General features: G+C 42.1%; 1 protein-coding gene across 2 annotated transcripts in view; it reads right to left on the minus strand.

Moving 5' to 3' along the window:
• Positions 1-8248: 8248 nt before the first annotated feature.
• The window catches only part of pax5 (paired box 5), a 51964-nt gene continuing 39086 nt past the window's right edge, over positions 8249-21126 (minus strand). The window contains exons 8-11 of one of the 2 annotated variants that reach the window (XM_085777397.1): positions 17279-17380; positions 14523-14609; positions 13120-13206; positions 8249-11538 (exon numbers count right to left, since the gene is read on the minus strand). In XM_085777397.1, the coding sequence (XP_085633523.1) occupies positions 11456-11538; positions 13120-13206; positions 14523-14609; positions 17279-17380 (359 nt within the window). In that variant the 3' untranslated portion in view covers positions 8249-11455. The remainder of the gene's footprint in view (positions 11539-13119; positions 13207-14522; positions 14610-17278; positions 17381-21126) is intronic. The other variant, XM_085777405.1, reaches the window with a different exon arrangement.

A 21126-nucleotide genomic window follows, 5' to 3' on the forward strand; every position in this document is an offset into this window, starting at 1 on the left:
CCTGTCAGTGGTCTGACCCAGACACACACACACATACATACACACACACACACACACACACACAGACACACTCACGTCTGACATTTGTTACATGTAGTATCTGTGTGAGAGAGCGATTGTGAGCGACGGGCTGAGGAGGGGGAATTTTTTTTTTACATGGAACTAATATGTCTTGTCATTTCTGGTGTCTGGGGGCCTTAATGAGTGAAACACAGCACATAAGCACTCTGTACAAGCATCGCTCAACTCTACCACTGTAATGCATCTCTGTGACCTAAGTGTGTGTGTGTGTGTGTGTGTGAACACGGACACTGCTGTAAAGGGCAATGAGAAGCATGTAAAGGCTCATTCTGTGGGGTCCAAATGTCTCTGTGATAAGGTCAAACCACATTTTTTCAGAATGTCAGAGAGTTTCTCCTCTTTTGACGAGCCGACAGTCAGAGCAGCAGAAGACCGGCCGGCTTCTCTCCACTTCTGTGAATGATTTTCTTTTTTCCTTTTTTTGTTGCTCGAGTCCCGCAATGAATAAAACAAATGATTGAAAGTAGTTGAAGAATGATTAACACCAATGGATCCCAACTTTTTGGCACTTAACATAAAGCAATGAGAAAGAATGAAGATGTCCAGGCATCTAGAAGTTTATGAACAAACAGCGTAGTTTAGAAAAATGTCACAAGTTTGACCCCCTGTTTGAGAAATACTGCTATAAAACACAACATTGAACCTTAAACAGCAGCAGGATTATCATGCACGTAAAAACTGAGAAATTTGGACATGATGATGTACTCGTATGGATACGCTTACACAGTCGCTGCCTCATTGTGTCTTATATGCCTAACAGATATGAGAGAAACATAATATAGACAATAAAATACAAGTGTTACCAACTTTGACTTCTTTACCAGCTGCTGTTGTTCAGTAAAAGAAGAGATCTACTTCCTGTTTACACCTGACCATCTGATCTGTATACTCACTGTATGTGATGCTCAGGTGGGGTACATACATATGCCTTTTGTAGCTCGGGATCATTTCTCATACGGAACTTAAACACTCTTCTAACAGATCATTGTTTGAAAACACCACCGTTGCATGGGTATGGATGTTCTTAACATTTTGTGGGAGGTGCAGGTGACCTTGTTCAAAACCGAGACATCCACAGTGAGGAACTCCAGCGTAAGGCTATAGGCTCAGGAGCTCATGGGTGCGGAGCATGTCTGAATTTTTGTTTGTGTCTTCATTTTGTTATAATAAACAGTTAATCTCATCCCTAAAACGGTGCCTCAGCAACATAACACTTCATACATGTCTCAAAATAAGCTTATTCATCCACAACACTGGCAAAAAGTCTCTCAGTCACTCTTAGCACACTGAACTACAAAATACTAACAGCGAGCATTACATGAAATATATTTGATCTTTTAGGTTTGAAGGTTTTTCAGATGAATCAGTATTTTGTCATCGAAAAACATTTTAGCACTTTATTGAGTGCACTAAATTATTGTATATTATATTATATATTGTAACTAGAATGAATCAGCAGCACATAATTACAGTAAATGTATTGTGCATGGTGATTTACAGTTCCCACGAAAAATAGATTTTACTGTAAATACGTAAAGAATTAAAGCTGCTTCACAGCAGGCCAAGCAATTTTGGACAAATTTAGGCAATTCTGAGCAACAAGAGACAAAGTAGGACAACAATAAGAACATCAGCATTACAACATCCATTCTGCTTCAGCTGAGGTTTGAACTCACAACCACTGACACCAAGAACCAGCTCCTAACTCATGGAGCTAATTGACCAGGGGTGAATTCCAGTGTGTTTTCATATTTGCACATGTTTTGATCAACATCAGCAAACCAGTCAGTGACTGCAGCAGAGTGGTCAAATACCACATTATGTACATCCCACAACAACAAATGTTGTGTTTCTTGACCTCTGACCTCTCTGTACTCTGGGGTCGAACAAGACCAATGATGACAAACCATCATGGCGACAAACCATCATGGCAGAGAGCGGCTCACATTGTAATATTTGCTCCTCTATGACTTGGGACATCCACAGTTGCCTTCTGCCCGAGCACATTTCCTCCTCAGTCGTTTTAATTTTTCATATTTTTTGTATCATTTTTATTTTCATTATTTTTTCACGAGTTTTGGTGACTGTGGTCACTCAGTGCATTTTGTGTGAAAGCAATGAAAAGTGACTCACAGTTTGCTCCACATGGACTTGTGTTTTGCAGGCTGTTAAGAGTTTTGAAAATGTGACTTCAGTTTCGACCAATGCTTGTTAGCAATTGAAAAAAAACTGTAACATTCAGCTTCTTACAAACCATAACCACAACCTTCCTCTTGGCTTAATTATACTGTACTTTACATGTACAATTACTGCAGAATGTTCCGTCTCCCGTCCGACTACCACTTCATTTAATGTCACCACGTTCTCAAATCCCCGCAAGGAACCCGATGAACCCAGTATGATTGGAACTAATATGAATGATTGAACCCAAGTTGCAATAAACCAGAGGAGAGCTTTGAATAAATGAATACAAAGTAGTAAATAATGCACAGTGTGTCAGGTGCACAGCTTTGGTAATGTTTCCTCTCTCAGACACAACATATGAATGCAGGACAAATGCACTTGGAGGGAAACAACACAGCCAGCAGCAGCATGAATATGTAGCATACGTATTAGTGCTCTCCCTGTTCTGTCCTTTTCCTCTGTATGTTGTGTCAGTTTCTCTTCTTCCTCTCATCCTGTTTGATTCAAAGGCCCTGCTCTCTCACTCCTAATACGTCTTCAGCATCTCTGCCTCTCAACCTCCCCCCCTTCATCCCTCTCCTCCTGTACGAGCACCTCTTCACTAATCAGCTGAGGCCCAATTATACTCAGTTGGCCCCATACATCCTCCCTACAGGGGCTCTGAAGGGCCAAAATATACCGATGCTGACTGACGTTAATTTGCATGACTTCTTGGCCTCCATAAGTACCACTGTTGTCTGTCTTCTGCTCTGGTATAGGAAGCCAGAGGAGGGTGTGAGGAGGAGGGGAAGAACGTGTCAGTGCCTAGTCATGTTATGTAATCTGGAGCAAGAGGAGGAGAGTAGGGAGGGCAGAGTGCGTCGCACTGCCTCTTAACTAACTTAACACTGTCAAACCTGAATCTTTCAAGCAGACGTTGATCTGACGGATCATACATGAGCGCTGCATTTGCCAGACATACATTGTTTCTGACTGGCAGCGTTTGGCCAAATTCCTGGGCTTTGTTTTGGTGCAGAAATAAACTTCCCATCCATCCTTTTCACTGCTACTTTGAACAAAGGTGACACTTTTGTGTTTTATAATACCTGGAAAATGGCAATCCAGCATTTGAGTTGGATCCCACTACCATGCAAAACTAAATCAGATTAAATATCACATCTGAACTATGCGTGCATATTTTTTTCATTGGCTGTGACCCTACATCCTGTGTGGTTATGATACTGTGGTGTCATTTCCCATGGTTTTTTGTTTATAGCCTATGTGAAAAATAAATAAAATCCATTTAAAATCCATGCCTGAACCCAATGTTTGCATGGTCACTTGTGCCCCTGAACACATCAGATTGTTTGTTTGACCAACAGTTTTAACAATTTGATTTATTCCAACATTGTTCTGTAATGTTGACCATGAAAACACAATACAACATGGTAAGTGACATAAGAAAGAAGTTGAAAGAAGTGACCTATCCTGACCTTTAGTTCCTAGAGTTAAAGCAGAAGTAAGCGATCCGGTCGTTTTGGGTAATGCTGCGTTCCAGGCAGGCTTTTGAAACCGTAAATTACAGCTTCATGTCACAACTTACGATTTTGTAGTGTTCCAGGCAACCCACTCGTGTTTTTCCGACCTGTTTTACCTGTGAAAGTCACTATAACGGCCACTCGTAACTTCCGACCCGTGAACTCGTACCAGATCGAACTGGTACGACTTCACGGTCGGAAAAATACGAGTTTCCTTGAACGCACCATAACAGTCCTCGTCCCTACGTCGCCACATTCACGCGCATCCCTTGGCTGCACACACAGCCCTGCATGCCGTTCTCTCTCCTCATTGGATAAAAACTGTAGGATACGAGAAAAGTTTTCTCCTCGGCTCAGAGCAGAGCAGAGTGACTGACAGACCCGTGTTTCGGTCCAAACACTCTATGTAAGTGATTGCTGTCGGAAGATATAACTATTTAAGACTTATATTAACACAAATATATCACTTACTTCTGCTTTAAGCTCCAAAAGACACCAGATCCCACAATAGTTCAGGTCACTGTCTTCCCATTTAACAATCACAACTTTCAATCTTCACCTACAGAAACAGACATGTAAAATCAGAGCAATGCTATTTTAATTAAAGTAGTTTTGGTGTTTGTGTGTGTGTAGAATGAACAGTCAGGGGTCCACTGACCAATTTTGCCTGGACACTCCTTCAAGTTAATTAAGGCCGAATAGCTGGAATAAAACAGCAATGGTCAACAGTACTTCATGATGCAGTGCACTCCCACACAAGCTTATAGGGTTGTTTTTTTGGCAAAGAACCAAATTGAGCCTGAACGTAAGCATGCGCGCACACGCACACACGCACACACACACACACACACACACACACACACACATAGAAATGCACACTTTGCCATTCTGGTGTCTTGGGCAGGCACCCAAGCTGCGGACAGCTCGGCCTGTGTCTCAAGCTGGGTATGTGCTGTTTTCTGTGTGTGTGGCGTGTTGTCGCCATGTCATGGCTTGTGTCCTATTATCACTCCTCTCCCCATACGTCCTCCTCCTCCCCTCGACACACACACACACACACACACACACACACACCCGCACACCTCTGCCCCCCCTGGACTCGGCCAGCAGCCAAGACTGCAGCACTGGGACACTCCACTCACTCAGACTGGTGGGGTGAGGCGAGGGAGGGGGGTTTAGTCGTGTCCCTCCCTTACACCCCCCAAGATAAGATTTGCATCCCCAGGATGGAGGCACAGCTGTAGGGTCACACTGAGACACAAACGGCCTCCAGCTCTGGGAGTCTCAGACTGCCCAGGCTGAGGGTGGATGTCGAGGAATGTGACGTTTACACCAGCAGGAAATGTGTGTATGTATTGTCAGTATGTCCATTAAAAATGCATGTAAATAATAAAAATGCATGTAAATGTGAAGCTAAACATTGACACGGAACCTTTATTTTCCAAAAAATTATTTTTTATTCTGAAGGACCAATAAAATTATGGCAAATATTTACAAATAATTACTTCTTAGCTTCACATTACAGGTACATAAATTGAATAATTCACCAACAACAGTCACTCAGGTGGACGGATGGACAGGTACACAGACTGAGTATGAAGAGATGCATCAAGCAAACTGCAATTTAATATTTCACAGTAAACTCAAACCCAGGAAATAATATAACAATATTATTAACAATAGAAATATAAAAAATAAGCATAATATCAAATTCACCAGTTTTCTGAACAAAATTGGTCACAATTCAGGAAAAAAAAAAATCAAGAGGAGAAATCAAATGATATGATATCTTTGGCAAATTCGCACTGCAGTAAAATACATTCAAATATTAAGACAACACACAACACACAAAGAGAAAAAACACCAAGTTTTTGTTGCAACTACTAGAAAATCGAATAAAAAACATACACATTTTCTTAAAGAAGCATTTCTTTTACTTTTTTTTTTAAATCCTCCCCTCCAGAATATTTGAAGGCATTTCTTATCTTCATTTTGTGTTTGTATCTGTAAGTCTTTTCTGCTATTTTATATGTTTTTTTGTACAAGAATCTATCATTTAAAACAGGCATCACAGGCTTTGGTGAATGTTACAGATATGTTTTCCTTTCGTCGCATTTGATTTTGAAGAATAGAGCGAGATGAATGGTTAAAACCTAATTTTCGTCTTTGCGTTCTGGTGTATTTCTTTATGTCATTTGTTTGTTCATATTTTTATTTATTATTTTTTTTATACCAAAACGTCACAGATATAAATATCTCTTTAACACCCCGAATAGGAAGCCATGGACACAAAAAAACTCCAGATTGTTACACGAAAGGCCACAGTAAGGTGAAAAATCATGTAATTTTTTTTTTTTTTTTTTTTGATTGAAACATCTGCTTAAAAAGCACAGTCGATTTTTGTAGGCTGAGTCGTGTGTATTTCTCCTCTTCCACAGTTGAATAATATTAAGATGTACAGAACATAGTAACACTTCAGTATGAGATCTGTCCAGAGCCTAGTTATATCAGCAAGCATGAAACAGATTGTGCCACTAATTGCTGTCAAGATGTGATGCTGAAATCCCCTCAGGTTTTACGAAGGCAGTAGCCATCTTCATGGATTCATATTGAGATACAGTCAGGCGGTGCACACTTGGTGAGAAATCATAATAAAGAAAAAAAAACTAATTTGCATTTATTTCAGTTTCCTATCTGACTTGGAGCTGGGATAAAAAATTCAGAATGCAATTGTATTTTCATGGACAGTAAACTGTGGCAGTGCTGGAAATTAAAATGCCTTAGTTTAATCTGAAAATAGTGCTTCTTTGTGTTTTAAATGCTCTTTAGTCGTATGAGGAGAAAACAGTGTGAGTGTGAGATGTGATCTCACAGAATATTGGTAGCCAAATAAAGATGCTGGCAGCAAAATTGCCATTGAAATGACCTCGCTTTGGCACAAAACACCTTGCTTCATCCCTATGCAGAATTTCTGACAGGACAGTGAGCATCACATCTGAATAGTCGGAGAGAAGAGTAAGAGGAAAAAAAGGATTAATAGGGCTGTCTGAAGAAAGAGGGAGGACTTTTTGAGGAAGGTCACGGACCTGAAATCAACAGAATAGTTTCAATATTCCTAATCCTGGTGGTGGTGTGGCAGTGCTACACGAGGGGGAGGAGGGAAGAGAAGGAGGAAGACGATTGCATGAGATATGATGAGATTAGGGCTGAGGGAGGGGGAGAAAAAAGCTGGGATGAGCTTCTGATGGCACAGCAGGTTTGGCCTCCCCTGGGGAACACAGGGGCATGAGAGGAGGGGCGATCACCAGTCTGCAAAGGACAAAGGGAGGGAGAGTGTGTGTCTGTACTTACATTTACGTATGTGTATGTGTGTGTGTGTGTGGCCTCTGCCCGCCATGCTTCCTACAGTACCACCCACAATGACAATCCCCCCTCATCGCTGCAGTCAATGTCACGGCTGCCAATCGAAACGACTGCGGGCCAATCAAAAGCCATTCTCTCCCCATGTGAATCAGTTAGGTCAAAGCAATGGCAAGGCAAGCTGTGTCACTATGAGATGCATAGTTAACAAATAATCCTGTTAATGTATCTCTGGACTCTTGGCTACACCGGAAAACGGGGGTTGAAGTTTGTCCTGTTAAATGTTGCGGCTTCCAATGAGCAGAGACCGGAGGCTCGGCCAGATTCATCTCCTCAAGGAAAAGGACTTTCAATCAATATTCCTCCATGTTTACAGCAGTGTGTGTTTGTGTTCGTGGAAAAGGGGTTTCATTTATTTATAAGACGCTCTGGTTAATTAAAAAAAATATTGATAATCAGAGTTGAAATATATCTGTCACTTACTTGGTCTTTTTCTATATTTTGTGCCTTTTTCTCTGAGTTGACTCTTTTTCAAGTCAGTGGGGTTGTGTACAGCACTGATCCACAGCTGTATACCACGTATCACGGTCCTGTATAATACCTCACGCAAATTTCAGTCACAGAATTTCACATAAAGATTTGATACTGGAGAATTATTGAAAATGTCAAATTTTAAAGTTGTAAAATGACAACAAAACTGAGGGTCTACAGCTGCGCAGCTCTGGCAGGTTGAACTTGCTAAATGGGAGCTAAGTGCTATGATTGGTATACTGATATACAGTGACAAAGGTCACATGGAAACATGGAAAGTCCGGGGATCACAAGAGTGATGACTGCTTCTCCTGACGGGAATCTAAACATCTGCACCAAATTTCATCCCCAGTAATTTCACCTTGAACCGGTTCATTATCTGGAGACAATGAATGTTTGTACAATGGCATCACTATAGGTGTTGAGATAAGACGGTCTAGACAGACAGACCAACACTGTGGTCCCAAAAAAAAAAGGTACAATTTTGCACGTCTTATCTCCTTTGAAATTAATATGTGTTTTCTCATTTTACTTTACTTTATTTTGCTGTTTTACCCCATTTGTGAGATAATGAGTTTGTATTTTCAGCATTATCCCTGTCAATGTTTTTTTTTTACCAGAGCATCTGTGACTGAAATGTCCATGTGATGAGATCGGATGGTGATGAATGGCATACAACAGTGTTTGGATCAGGGGGAGGGTCCTGTTATCACAGCTGCACTGTTGCTGTTTATAATATGAAAACTATTGTCTGATGTTGGAACTGAAATAATTTTTGCTACTTATTAGTGGAAGGCTTTATATAATCTACAACCCTGCATGTCTGCACACGCAGATAGACAGAGTTTTGTTCAAGGAATTGCAGGGAGGGACGCTGAATCGCTCGTTTTAGTGACTTGTGGTCAGTCAGGGGTTTGTTGACATATAAAACTAAAGGCACTGTCCTTGTTTTCAGCTGGTGTGGTTCAGGTTCAATAATGCCTCAGAGAGATCAAGAGAGAAAGACAGAAATAAGGAAAGGCTCTTGGTGCAGTGCAGGCTGGCAGCACAGCAGGTGAGCCGTTAGAAGAATCTTCTTTAGAGTTGTGTATGCACAACTTTTAAGGTCTACAAATGTAAAAGGAGCCACTCTATCACTATTTTAAAACCCAGAAACAACAAAGATTGAAAAACAGCTTTCTTCAGTGTTCATAGGTATATGTTTATATAACTATATCTCATGTCTCCTGTGCAGATTTGGTGCCTCCAATCTGTTAGCTAGTAAAACTACACAGTAGCAATGAAGCGCTACAGTCAGCCACACATACCCAAAAAACAAACAAACAAACAAAAGATATGTAAACACTTGCAGACGATGGCTAAAACAACACCACACACCTCTTAATCTTTTTTACCGTAAAGAAAGCTGCATCACTAAAATCTAAAGTCAAATGTGAATAATTGTAATTGCTATTGACATTGTGACTTCTCTTCTCTTTCACTGATTACTGTACAAATCTTGTATGGACAGAAGTGAGACAGGAAGCTATACGTACAGGTTAAGGAAGATATTGCCCTCTCACAAGATCAACATCGTGGGGCCCTCAAACATTTGGGAGGGGAAACACACTGATTTCAGATCAGCGCTGAGGGGCAAATCTGTCCTACTCCGTCTGTACATTGAGCGGGGTAAGGCCTCGACCCTGGTGTCGTGCATTGTCACAGTGCAGAACTGATGTAGGAGACAAACCCAAAAAAAAAAAGTATAAAGAAGAAGAAAAAAGTTTCACTTGTTGTTGTTTTTTTTTCACGAAAGCGATGCTTTTATAGAAACAATTTCAGGATGTTTAACAGCACAAGGACAAGCACTCAAGAAGGGGAGAGGAGAAAGAAGTACTTCATGGTTCTAAAAGGAAGTCAAGAAAAGTAAAATGGCGCCTTTAAATGATGATTGAGTCTCTTTGTGCTTTTGAAGTTTGTCAGCCGATCCACAAGGGGGGGCCCATCTTTGGGGAGTTTAAGAGCGAGAGAGAGAAAGAAAGAAAGAAAGAAAGAAAGAAAGAGAAAGAGAGAGAGAGAGAGAGAGAGAGAGAGGGTGCCACTGCTTCCTGGCTCTTCTTTTGAATATTCAGGAAGCAGATAAAAATGGCGTCTTATTAAATGGCACCTGTGTCAACTGATACCAGGCAACAAACTATGAACAAGAAAATTGCAGATCACATTTATAAACAAAGACTTCATATTGAAAGTTTTGAAGATTTCATATTTCACTGCATCGTCATCATCATCATCATCATCATCATCATCATCATCACTATTCTAGCACAACAGCGTGACACATATTATAAATCATTACAGGCATTCACTCTCATCACGGAGTGCAGCGCAGAAAAGCTTCTTAATATATTACTCTGTGTCTCCTCCATTATAAATAGCTCTTGATCACGACTAAATCTTGGCTGGGGAGGCAGGATAGCACCTTCCTGTACAATAACACCCCAGGGGTTGATTTGATTTTGGTGTGGTGTGAACATGGTCAACACTGGGCTCAGATTTAACGCTGTGCTTTATCCATTGGACAGTGGCATTCAAAACCACAGCAAATACAAGTACAGATGTGAGGATACAAACTTCCCTGTTGGACAACACTGCAAACACATAAGGATGTGGCCACAACTGAAACGGACTCTTTGCTAAACCCCACTACTGATGTCAACTATACCATCACAGCCTTGCAACTCTAACTAAGCACGGCGGACCTGTCAAGCTTCGAACTTCTCTCCATGCTGAAGTGAGTTGGTGCTTGGTGGTGTGGTAAGAGCAAAGTTTGTTGCATCTTTCCAAAACCCAAAACCTAAAAAGTGTATTATTTGATTGAACTGTGTAGGATATCTAATACAAGCTACAAATGTTAGCACGTGTAGCAAGCTAGCTTTAATCGCTTGGTTGCTGCAGCTGGTTAACTCTCCCAACGACATTTAGCAGTTAAAAACAATAAGCTGTTGGAAATATTACAAAATCGTTGTTAGCATTGTAAACTTCATATGTGCCGAGCAAGAACACAAAGCTTGACAGGCGTGGTGACAGTGATTGAGATGGGTGGGGCTTAGCAGACGTTTGTGAAACTGAACGCTCCCATCAAAAATGAGGGTATCCCATTTATTGAGCATTGTGATCCCAGGGGGAAATGTGTTGATTCTACAGTAAAGAGACCAGAATGATAATGACAAGGGTGATTTTGGTCATTCAAAGTTATGAGAGTTGGATTGTCTTTAATTCTCCTCAGCATGGCATAGAAAATTGATTGAAAATTGATGTCAGGTCATAAAAAGACTGTTTGAAAAAGTGATTTTGGTCTAATCAGCTCAGACTACTACATCAAAAATATTCCCAAACTGAAAACACAACATTTTACCCAGGAGATCACAATACAGATTACAGCTTCAGTCACTGCTGCACACATAGTCCACTGACCTCTTGGATTTGTCGATGGTTGGTTAAAAACAAGATAGGGATACCAAGATTTGATATATCATGGGAGGGTCCAAATCTACTTGTTCATAAATCTTATCTGTTGCCTGTGATCATCCCAGAAATGTAAAACCAATGCAGTATGTCTGTGTTGCAGCCCAGCAGTGCATTTGTTGGCGTATCGATCAAAGAAAATTCAAACTTCACTGACGTCAAAAAATGCGTGGGCAGGCTTGTACTGAGCGCTGTTGGTGCTATCCATCCATCCATCCCTCCCTCCCTCCCTCCCTCGTCTCCTTCTCTTCATCCTCCTCGTCTCTCAGTGGGAGGGGTCAGTGGCGGTCGTAGGCGGAGGCTGTTGCAGTGGCTGCAGGGCCCGCCCCTCGCGATGTCGCACTGTAGTAGTACGGTGACCCTGGGAAAAACACAAATGTGTTTTATTTAAAATCATTCAAATACTGCAACAGGATCGTGGATGTAGTGCAGAATTTTAACGACTTTGGGTAAAAAAAAAAAGCCTAATTTGTACAGTCACCAAACTGACATGATGAACATGGCGACACAAACCCAGCAGGTTAACCAGATTATTTAAACCTACGGTATATTATTTAAATCCAGCCACTAGAGAGTAGCACACAGGCTTTAAGAACAACGTGGACATAGGCTACCTGTATTATCATCTTTCTAAATTATCATGGCAAAATTGGAAATAATTTATTATTATTAGCACATCCAGCAATTCAAGTCTGAATAACTATGCCTAACTAAAGGGGATGGGGAACCAAAACAGCAAAGCTGTGGAATCTAAAACCAAAACAACTAACTCAAAGTCACTAAGATGTTCAACAGAGCTAGAAAGAACTGCATCAGAGTCTGATTATAATTCTCTGTGGGTTCATTGCTACAACTGACAGATGATTGTCATGTGGGCTCTGCTCAGGTTTCTTTCCCAATTGAACGTCTCTTCTGAAGCAATGTCGTTGCATTCAGATCTCAGCAATTACCTCGGAGAGTGCAATTCTTATTACAGATTGGAACGATGTTTAAAATGACAAAACTAAGACCCAAGTTGTAATGAATCAGAATTATCCTTTAACTACTGAAATACGGTGTAAATGTGGAATGAGCAGCTTCAATTTTCTGTCAAGATTATATTTTACTTTGAACGTGAGTAGTGAATGGCAGGGATGAGATGACATGAGCCGATGAAGCTAATGACAGAAAAAATGAGTCTCCCTTTCATGTAAAACCAATAAAATGAACTCCGTCTACTTCCTTATACACTTTTCTTTCAATGTCGCCCTCTTCTCTCATACTCTCTCTCTCGCACACAGACACACACTCACACAAGATCTAAGTGACAGTCTAAGCTGACACACTGAGTACAGCTCTACTACTACTGATCCCTTGAGTCTATTCTCTCCTCAGGGAAGAGGTCAATTCAATACTGTAACCCCACAGACACACAGCAAACCCACATTCACACACCTTAATGCACACAGAAAAAAACTGCTTACACACACACACACACACACACACAGACACACACACACACACACACACACACACACACCTGTCTCTGTCAGTTCCATCAATCAGCCAGGCTGTGTGTTGACAGGTTATGTCTGTCCATAGTCCAGGTAATCTCCAGAGGCTCTTTGGGGAAGTGAGGCATTAAGCCGGCCTGACAAACTATTTAGTCTCACTCAGGACTTCAGACGCCCTCTCTCCCCTTTTGCCTCTTTATTTAACTCCCTTTTCTTTCATTCGTCACCTCTTCTCTCCTTCTCCCTCGCTGCCTTTCCTTTGTATCACTGCCTTTCTGTTTCCCCTGTCGTCAATGTTAAACATTTCAGTGTCTCCTATCTAGTTCTCATATTCTATCATGCTAAAGTCTCTCACAGATTATCCTACCTGCATCATCACACACTGCTAAATTCTCTCTACTCTCTCATTTGTGGTTTTTCTCTCTCTCTCTGTCTTTTTCTCCACCTACCTTGCATCTGTCCTGCCTGGCTGGTGAAGAGACTGGAGGAGCAGCCAATTTCCGTCCCCAGGAGAGACCCATAATCCTGCTGAAACACTGGGGACAGAGGGATGGAGGGAAGGAAGGAAGGAGGGAAAAGGAGAAGTGAGGAGAGGAAAGGGTGGGGGAAAACTACAGGTCAGCGCAGCACTGACCCCTCTCACCTATTGACCTTTTACACCATCACCCCCTGACCCGTTCACCTTTAAACATGACCCCTGAAATGGCTCCCTTGACGTTGACTTTGATACTGACTGTTTTTGTCCGGGAGTTAATTTGTCCTGATAAACACGGATGGAAAGGTGTGTTGGGCTGTTCATTTCTAGTTTGGATTAGGGTTACACACTTGTAATGTTACTGATTCACTTGCATTGAGGAATATTGCCGGTGATAGTTTATATTTGTCTTGAATCCCATAAAAAAACAGAAATAATGTGTTAGTCTGTTTCTCAATACTTTCCAATTTCCCTATCCAGTCTGTGGTGCTTAGCCCAAAGTCCATTGGTTTCTACTACAGATGTAAATCTTTAAAAACAGGTTGTGAGTTTTGACTGGTGCTGTAATGAGTGGCAGGCAAGAATCATAATAAACTACTATTTTGAGATTTGCTGACAATAAGAGAAGGCCAAGTTAGAATTAAGATTTTAAGCTTTAGTGCAACATGAAAGGATTATCTATTTGTATGTATATCTGTCTTTGTATTTAATGTACTTCAGATCTTGAACTAAAGTTACCCTCTCATCATTGCTGTCATGTGAGAGGCATGACCAGAGTTGAATACATTTGCATCAAACTAGGTTCTATGTAACTATGACACATTCATATAAAAACCATAAAACACTGTCCAGCTCTCACTGCCAATGAGTAACGCAGGCCACTGTTGATTCGAGTGACGATTAACATGAGACTGACTGAATAAAATAAATGATCAGGGTCAGCGTCCTCCAGGGAAACTATAGTTTATAACATCAAAACCAACAAATTCTAGAATGCAATGCTGATGAGATGCAGATAGACGCCCCCTAATATGGTCCTTCCTCTCTCTCTCTCTAACTCTCTGCCATCCTCTTCTTCAAATCCATTCACACACCAAATTGCCGGTTGTAAAAAAAAAAAGAAAAAGAAAGAAAGAAAGAACAGAAATCCTTGCACAGAACCATTAGTATGTCTTTGATGTATTGTACTGTACAGTACAATACAAAATGAAATGTAATGGAAAAACGAACAGTGGAGCATGAAGATACATATTGCAAGAGAGTATTAGACGGGCTGGAAGTGGGATGTGAGGTAGAATGAAATGAAATTCATTGATACAATTATTGATCCAGTTCTGGTAAGCAGAGGCTGGCTGGTGAGATATGGGATTCACCTACCTAATAAACTGGGGTTAGGAAATCTCCACGATTCGTTGTATGTGGAATACTGTGGATGGGAATACGGACTTCCGGAAAAATCTCCACCTGAAAGAAAAAGACAAACAGGAAAAATATTTTTTGTTGATATTAGTTTTCTTTATGTTTCATGAAGATCTATGCTCATCAAGTTTTAAAACTCATTTTGACTCATTTTCATTTGATGAATCCCTAATTACTGCAAATACGGAGTCACCTCAGTGTTTAAAGGGAGTGCAGAGTTTGTTTCCTGTGGTTTCGAACCCTGCTCATTTATATGGTTGATGGGAGAAACTCCAGACTTGCAACATGGTCATTACATTATTGATCATCCTAACTTTGTTTCATGAACAAACAATGTGTACATCAACATCTCCACGTGCACACTGCACCAGTGATCAGAAACCTGAACCTGGTTAATACTGGATTACACCTGCTGGGCATATTCTGGCTAGCTAAATGAGACCAGAGCCAATAGTTACAGCGTCTAACAAACTCGAAAATGTTAATTTAAGTGTGCACGTGCAACCTTTACCAAGTCATTTTTGTGTCCATGCCAAAGCAAACTTTAACTATGGTGGTGGTATGTGTGCTTTCTGTAAAGGTAATGAGCAGCTGCTGTTATTGTGCGGACTAGTTGAGAGATGAGTTGAGTTGACTCAGTGAGACTGCAGTGGTCCTGCCATACAGTGGATGATAGCATAGCTTTTCTACCTCATTTACCACTTACTGCCTGGGGTCTACTCTCCCTCTTGTCTTCCCCTCCCTCTCTTCCCTTCACCCCTTCCTCTTTATTTCTCGTCCTCTGGCCTGCCTGACTACAGCCCGCTCGTCACCCTTCACATCAAAACAACATTCTTCCCCATTTCTTCTCCTCTTTTTCTCTCTCCACCTCTCCTCCGCTGACTTGCTCTCTTTTTCTCTCTCTCCACTCTTTTGCTCTTTCTTTCTTTCTTTCCTCCTGAACCTTCACTCCTCCCGGGGGATCCCTCTCCCATAGCTGACAGTCACAGACCCTGATGCCCCCTCCCTCCAACCTCCCTCCCACCCGCTCCTCCTCTTTCCCTCTCGTTCTGTCGGTTCTGCCTCACTGCTCTCCTACACCCCCTCTGAGTGTCAGCCCCCCTGCTGCAGAGAGAGAGACAGAGAGGCAGAGGGAGAGAAGAGGAACAGCAGAAGAGAGTTGCTTGCTTAATGAAGGTATGATATTAGACAGAGCGGACAAAAAGGAGAATAATTTGCCTGAGAAGTGCTGAGATAAAACATGGTGAAGCCAGAGGAAGCAAAGTTGAGAGATTATCTCCTCCACTAATTCTAGTCAGCTTGTGGACTCAGACAGCTTCGAATATTCACTGAGAAGAATTTAGATGTCGAAACTGTGAGTGTGAGTGTGTGTGTACGTGTACGTGTGTGTGTTTGTGTGTGTTTGGATGCACTACCCAAGTTTTCTTTCTGGCACTACCCTTTGTGCAAGTGTGTTATGTGTGTAGTTATGTGTGTGTATGTTTAGCTGTCAGGTGGGGTCGGGATGTGGTCTCCATGGCATCCCTGGGTGCGAACATCCTCCCCTTGTCATCACCGTAGTGACGGCAACGTGTCAGGTTGTTTAGGAAACGAGGGGAGGGAGGGAGCGGGGGCTCAGGGTCTCCCTTGTGTAGCTTAGTGTCAAGGTCGCACATGCACATACACACACACACAAACACTGTCAAAAACAAACACACATACGCACAAACATTGTATATCAACACACATATAAACATACACCAACAAACACACACACACACACACACACACACACACAGATATGCTGTCAAACCTGAGGACAGGATGGGGTGAGCACAGGGGGACAGGCCGACAGGGTCACCCATCTTTAGACGTGCTGTTCCTACATGTCCACTGAGAGAGTGTGTGTGTATGTGTGTGTGTGTGTGTGTGTTTCTGTGTGTGTGTCACAAACTGAATGATTGGGAATACACAGAGACAAGAACTTGTAAACAACGTTGTTTTGACTTTGTTTCGCTGCTGCTGTTGCTTTTGTGTTTCTCCCTCGACTTCTCTGCAGTGTAGCTACTTCACACTGACCAGGACCACGGCTGCAAGACCGAGAGAGAGAGAGGGAAAGCGAGAGAGAGAAAAAGAGAAAGAGAGAGAGGGAAAGCGAGAGAGAGAGAAAAAGAGAAAGATAGAGAGAGCAAGAATGGCGGTCCAGGATTGAAACACAAAAGCGGCGTAGAAGGCGGAGTGGAAGGGAATGAATGAATTAGTCGTGGGTCACTGGTGATTCTCATTAAAAACAAATTACTAATGTTGAGGAGGGACAGCTGTGCTACTGTGGCTGGTTTGTAATGATACACACACACACACACACACACACACACACACACACAGAGGCACAAACACACACACACAAAGACAAACAGACACATGTATAGATGGACACAAAAACACGCACACGTCACCCCCTGGGAGGACTGTCAGCCACGGTGTAGAGACAGACAAGAAAGAGGAAGTGGCAAAGCCAAGTACACCCCCTGAAGACATGCACTCACACAGGGAACGCTCCACACATGCATCCAGTGGGGATTCAAACAGATATATAAGTGCAGTTACACATCTGCTGAAAAGATGGTGAGAGTGAATTACCGCACAGTGGCTTTTTCCCCTAAAACTCTGCTTTATAACGAATAAATGTCCCTTTAGCTCTGTGTGGATGTTTGTATGTGTGTCTGTGTACTCACCAGGTACCATGCCAGTGAGGGAAGGAGTGGAATAGCTGCCCTGTCCAGTGGGAGGAACATGAGGAGGGTAGCCTGGCAGAGTTGTGCTGGCTATGTCTCGACCTGTAACCACACACAGAGACACACACACACACACACGCTGTCATCACTTTCTCTGCTATCAATATCATAATTAGTGTCAACACTGTCACTAATTTACTAAAATCACATGTATACCTCCTAGCCCTATACTGTGTGTTCCTGCTGGATGCTGTTCACACCATAATTGTATTGTGTTATGTTAAATGTTATTTAATTGTCTCATGCTACACGTTTGTAGCACCTGACCCAAACCATTGAATTAATGTTTTCACATAATGTGATTAAGATTTTGATTTATGATATGTAAATTGGAAGCATGTCAAAAAGGCACATCCCTCAAATTTTGCATATGACCTTTACCATCAAGGATTATTTTTGATAGAATCACAACAGGAGAACAGTAAAGACAACAGAATAGTAAATTAGGTTTTAACTGTATTACAGTATTGGTATACTTTGGCACAATACCAGGAAATGTGGAGATCACAAACCAGTCCCAAACATGTTTTCTGTTTATCTTTAGCCAAAGTCTGATAAGCTTCAACTCGTCCAAAGTCATTAAAACCACATTATTGAGCCACACTGTTGGAGTTAAGGCATGTGCCTTTGGCAGAATGAAAATCAGTATTTTTTTTTTTTAGTTCTTTTAAAAATGAGGTAAGATGTTTGTCAGATTTATGTTTTCATGGATCTGAGAGCCACAGACAGGAAGTCTGAGAGAAACTGAAAGGTGGTGAGTCATTGTTGGTGTTGCTTCAAACACACAAAGACAAAGAGCTTTGGAGCTCAACAGCACAACAAAAGCTGGTCAACTCCATTCTCAGAAATGAAATGATCTTTGACAAACTTTTGAGGAAAAACAGTTCAAGTTTAGCAGCAGAAACACGAGTGGAGCTAACCACAATGTCCATCAGGACATTTGATTGAGTCAGGCTGCACAGCACCAGCGCCCTGCAACTGCAACACCTGAGTGGACTAGAGCCAGCATTAATGTTATTAGTTGATGCTCTCCTATAGAAATTGGCCAATGACAGTTACTATATAGTCCTGACAGTGTTAATACCAGTGATTGAATATTAATGTGGTTTTGATTTACTAAGAACTGGTAACGGTAACAATTATCGCCCTGAAGATGCAACATGTCCATGTAGGATATTTACTGAAAAATACATTCAGGATGACCCTCTTCTTTTTGTTTCTTCTCCTCTTGTTTTCAATCCACTGGCATCTATTAATTTACTGACTCCCCTTCCTCTTGCTATCACCACTCACCACCCACCCCTCCTCCTCCTCCTCCTCCTCCTCCTCCTCCTCCTCCTCTGTCTGTCACTTGGTGAATAGGATATATAACTGCATTAGATTACATGACAGTGTGTCAGCCCAAATCATTTCTCTGTGTTTGCACGCAGTAGACTGTAGGAGTGCGTGAAGAGGGAGCCCTCCATTCATCATCATCATCACACACACACATACACACACACACACCAACGTCCTCCTCCTCCTCCCCTGCCCATGCACACACACATTTATCATCATCATAAACAGCTCAGATGGTAACACCATCAATCCCATTCACTTCCCCTCCACTTAACCACCACTAACTAACTGAGGGGGGGCAGGAGGAGGAGGAGGAGGAGGGGGGGGGGGGGGGGGCAGGAGAGTGAAACTGAGAAGAAAACATGAAAGACCAGGAGAAGGGAAAACTGGTTGAGTGGAGAGAACAACCTGGGCTAAAATAAGGAGGGGAGGTTTTAGTAGCAGTGATGAAGGGAAGTTGCAGTGTTGTATTTAAGAAAAGGTGCATAAGTATTAAAGGGATAGTTCAACATTTTGGCAAATTGGCCCATTGCCATAATCGCTATAGTCATAGCAGTAGGTTCGTTACCTTTATTTGTCGGTGTAAGCTATTTTTAGAATGGAGGAGCGGAGCGGCAGGCTGCTCAGAGCTACACTATGGAGGCTAAAGGAATTTCTTGGTTTCCCTCATCAAACTCATCAAATACAAAATCCCAAAACTCCAAAACGCTTTTGTGGACAAGTTGTGACCTGCACATTCACCACGCTATGAGATAATAATGGAACGTTACGAAATGGAGCCGTTTTCGAGGTAAATACAGGGTAAATACAGAGTCTGCTTGCTGAAAAACTGTCCCTGAACGCAACACGCATCAGCGGTTTTGCATGAATTTACCTCTAAAACGGCTCCGTTTCGTAACGTTCCATTATTATCTCATAGCGTGGTGAATGTGCAGGTCACAACTTGTCCACGACAGCCTTTTGGAGTTGTTGGGTTGTGTATTTGATGAGTTTGATGAGGAAAACCAAGAAATTCCCTTAGCCTCCATAGTGTAGCCCTGAGCAGCCTGTTGTTCCGCTCCGCCGTTCTAAAAATAGCTTACACCAACAATTAAAGGTAACGAACCTACTGCTATGACTATAGCGATTATGGCAATGGGCCAATTTGCCAAAATGTTGAACTATCCCTTTAAGTCACTCGATGTATCAAAAGGAAGACATCCATGATGCTGAATGGCCACTTTCAGAGTGTCTTACTATGTTCTATTTATAACGACTTATTCTTATTTTTACAGAAGAATTAACATTTAAGCAGCACTATAACTTTCAAATGTAATTTTAACTTGTGTATTCCTTTGTATGGTTTAATCTATGGACACTGTATTGTATTTTGATGATCCACGCCTAAAAATCTAATTTAGGGCTTGGTTTCAAAAATATCTGTTTATGTGGTATGGATTGGTTGATGTGTGTCAATATTGGTCAACCTTAACTATTGGGGATTTTTGGGGGGTGGGGGGCAGAAATGGAGTTGTCATTTTGTTACAAATCTTCTGAGGTTCCAACATCTTGTCCTCTCATATTTCTGGTCCCTTAATACTCAACACTTGCATCCCACCCCTCCCTGCTCGTGTTTCTCTCCCACAGACCCCTTCTCTACTCCAGCCTCCTCTGTCCCTCTTCACCTCCTCTCTCCTGTCTCGGTGTAGTAAAGTTTTTCTTGGTGTTTGACGCGACAGCGAGGCATTAGTGCAGACGGGCTACTCATCCGCTCAGGGTCAGTGCACAGGGCAAGGAGGAGAGGGAGGAGAGGGTGGAGGAGAGGAGAGATGGACTCTCTACAGCCCAACTTAGAGGGGGCAGACAGGGCCAGATCCTCTGAGGTGTGTGTGTGTATGTGTGTGTGTGCGTGCATATGTTTCTGTGTCTGTGCACGCAGTGTGTGTTGTGCATATTTATGCCAGTTGTGTTGATGTATCTGTTCTCCACAGCTCTGCCGTAGAGGTCAACGAACAAGTACAAGTCTCCTCCGTCTCACACATCCTCTGCCTCTCTTTCTCCCTCACTGTCTCGCTACCTAACTCGTCCACATCAAGCGGCCATCAGAGCAACACATGTCAAATCTGGAGGGATCGAGGGCGCACACGGTGTCCCTTTGTGTGTTTGCACTTGCGTAGCGCTGGGTGAAGTTCAGGGGAAAATGAAAATGCCCTACAGATTTGGAAAGACCTCAGAAAGGAAGATTGAGCGTGTAAATGTGGCTCTTGAGTGTGTGTGTGTGTGTCCAGAGTATCAAGACTTCAAGGATGCAAAAATAACATTGCGTCAAACACACAGACGTCTGATCCCCTAGAGGGAGCTCTATTCTGAGGGAGAAGACAGGCAAGGAAATGCCTGCATAATATTCAGAAAGTGTGTGTGTGAATATGAATGTGTGTGTTTGCATGCATAAGCAGAAATGGAAATTTTAT

The sequence above is a fragment of the Trachurus japonicus genome, chromosome 1, assembly GCF_045865225.1.
Source record: "Trachurus japonicus isolate A0001 chromosome 1, Traja_1.0".
NCBI lineage: Eukaryota > Metazoa > Chordata > Actinopteri > Carangiformes > Carangidae > Trachurus > Trachurus japonicus.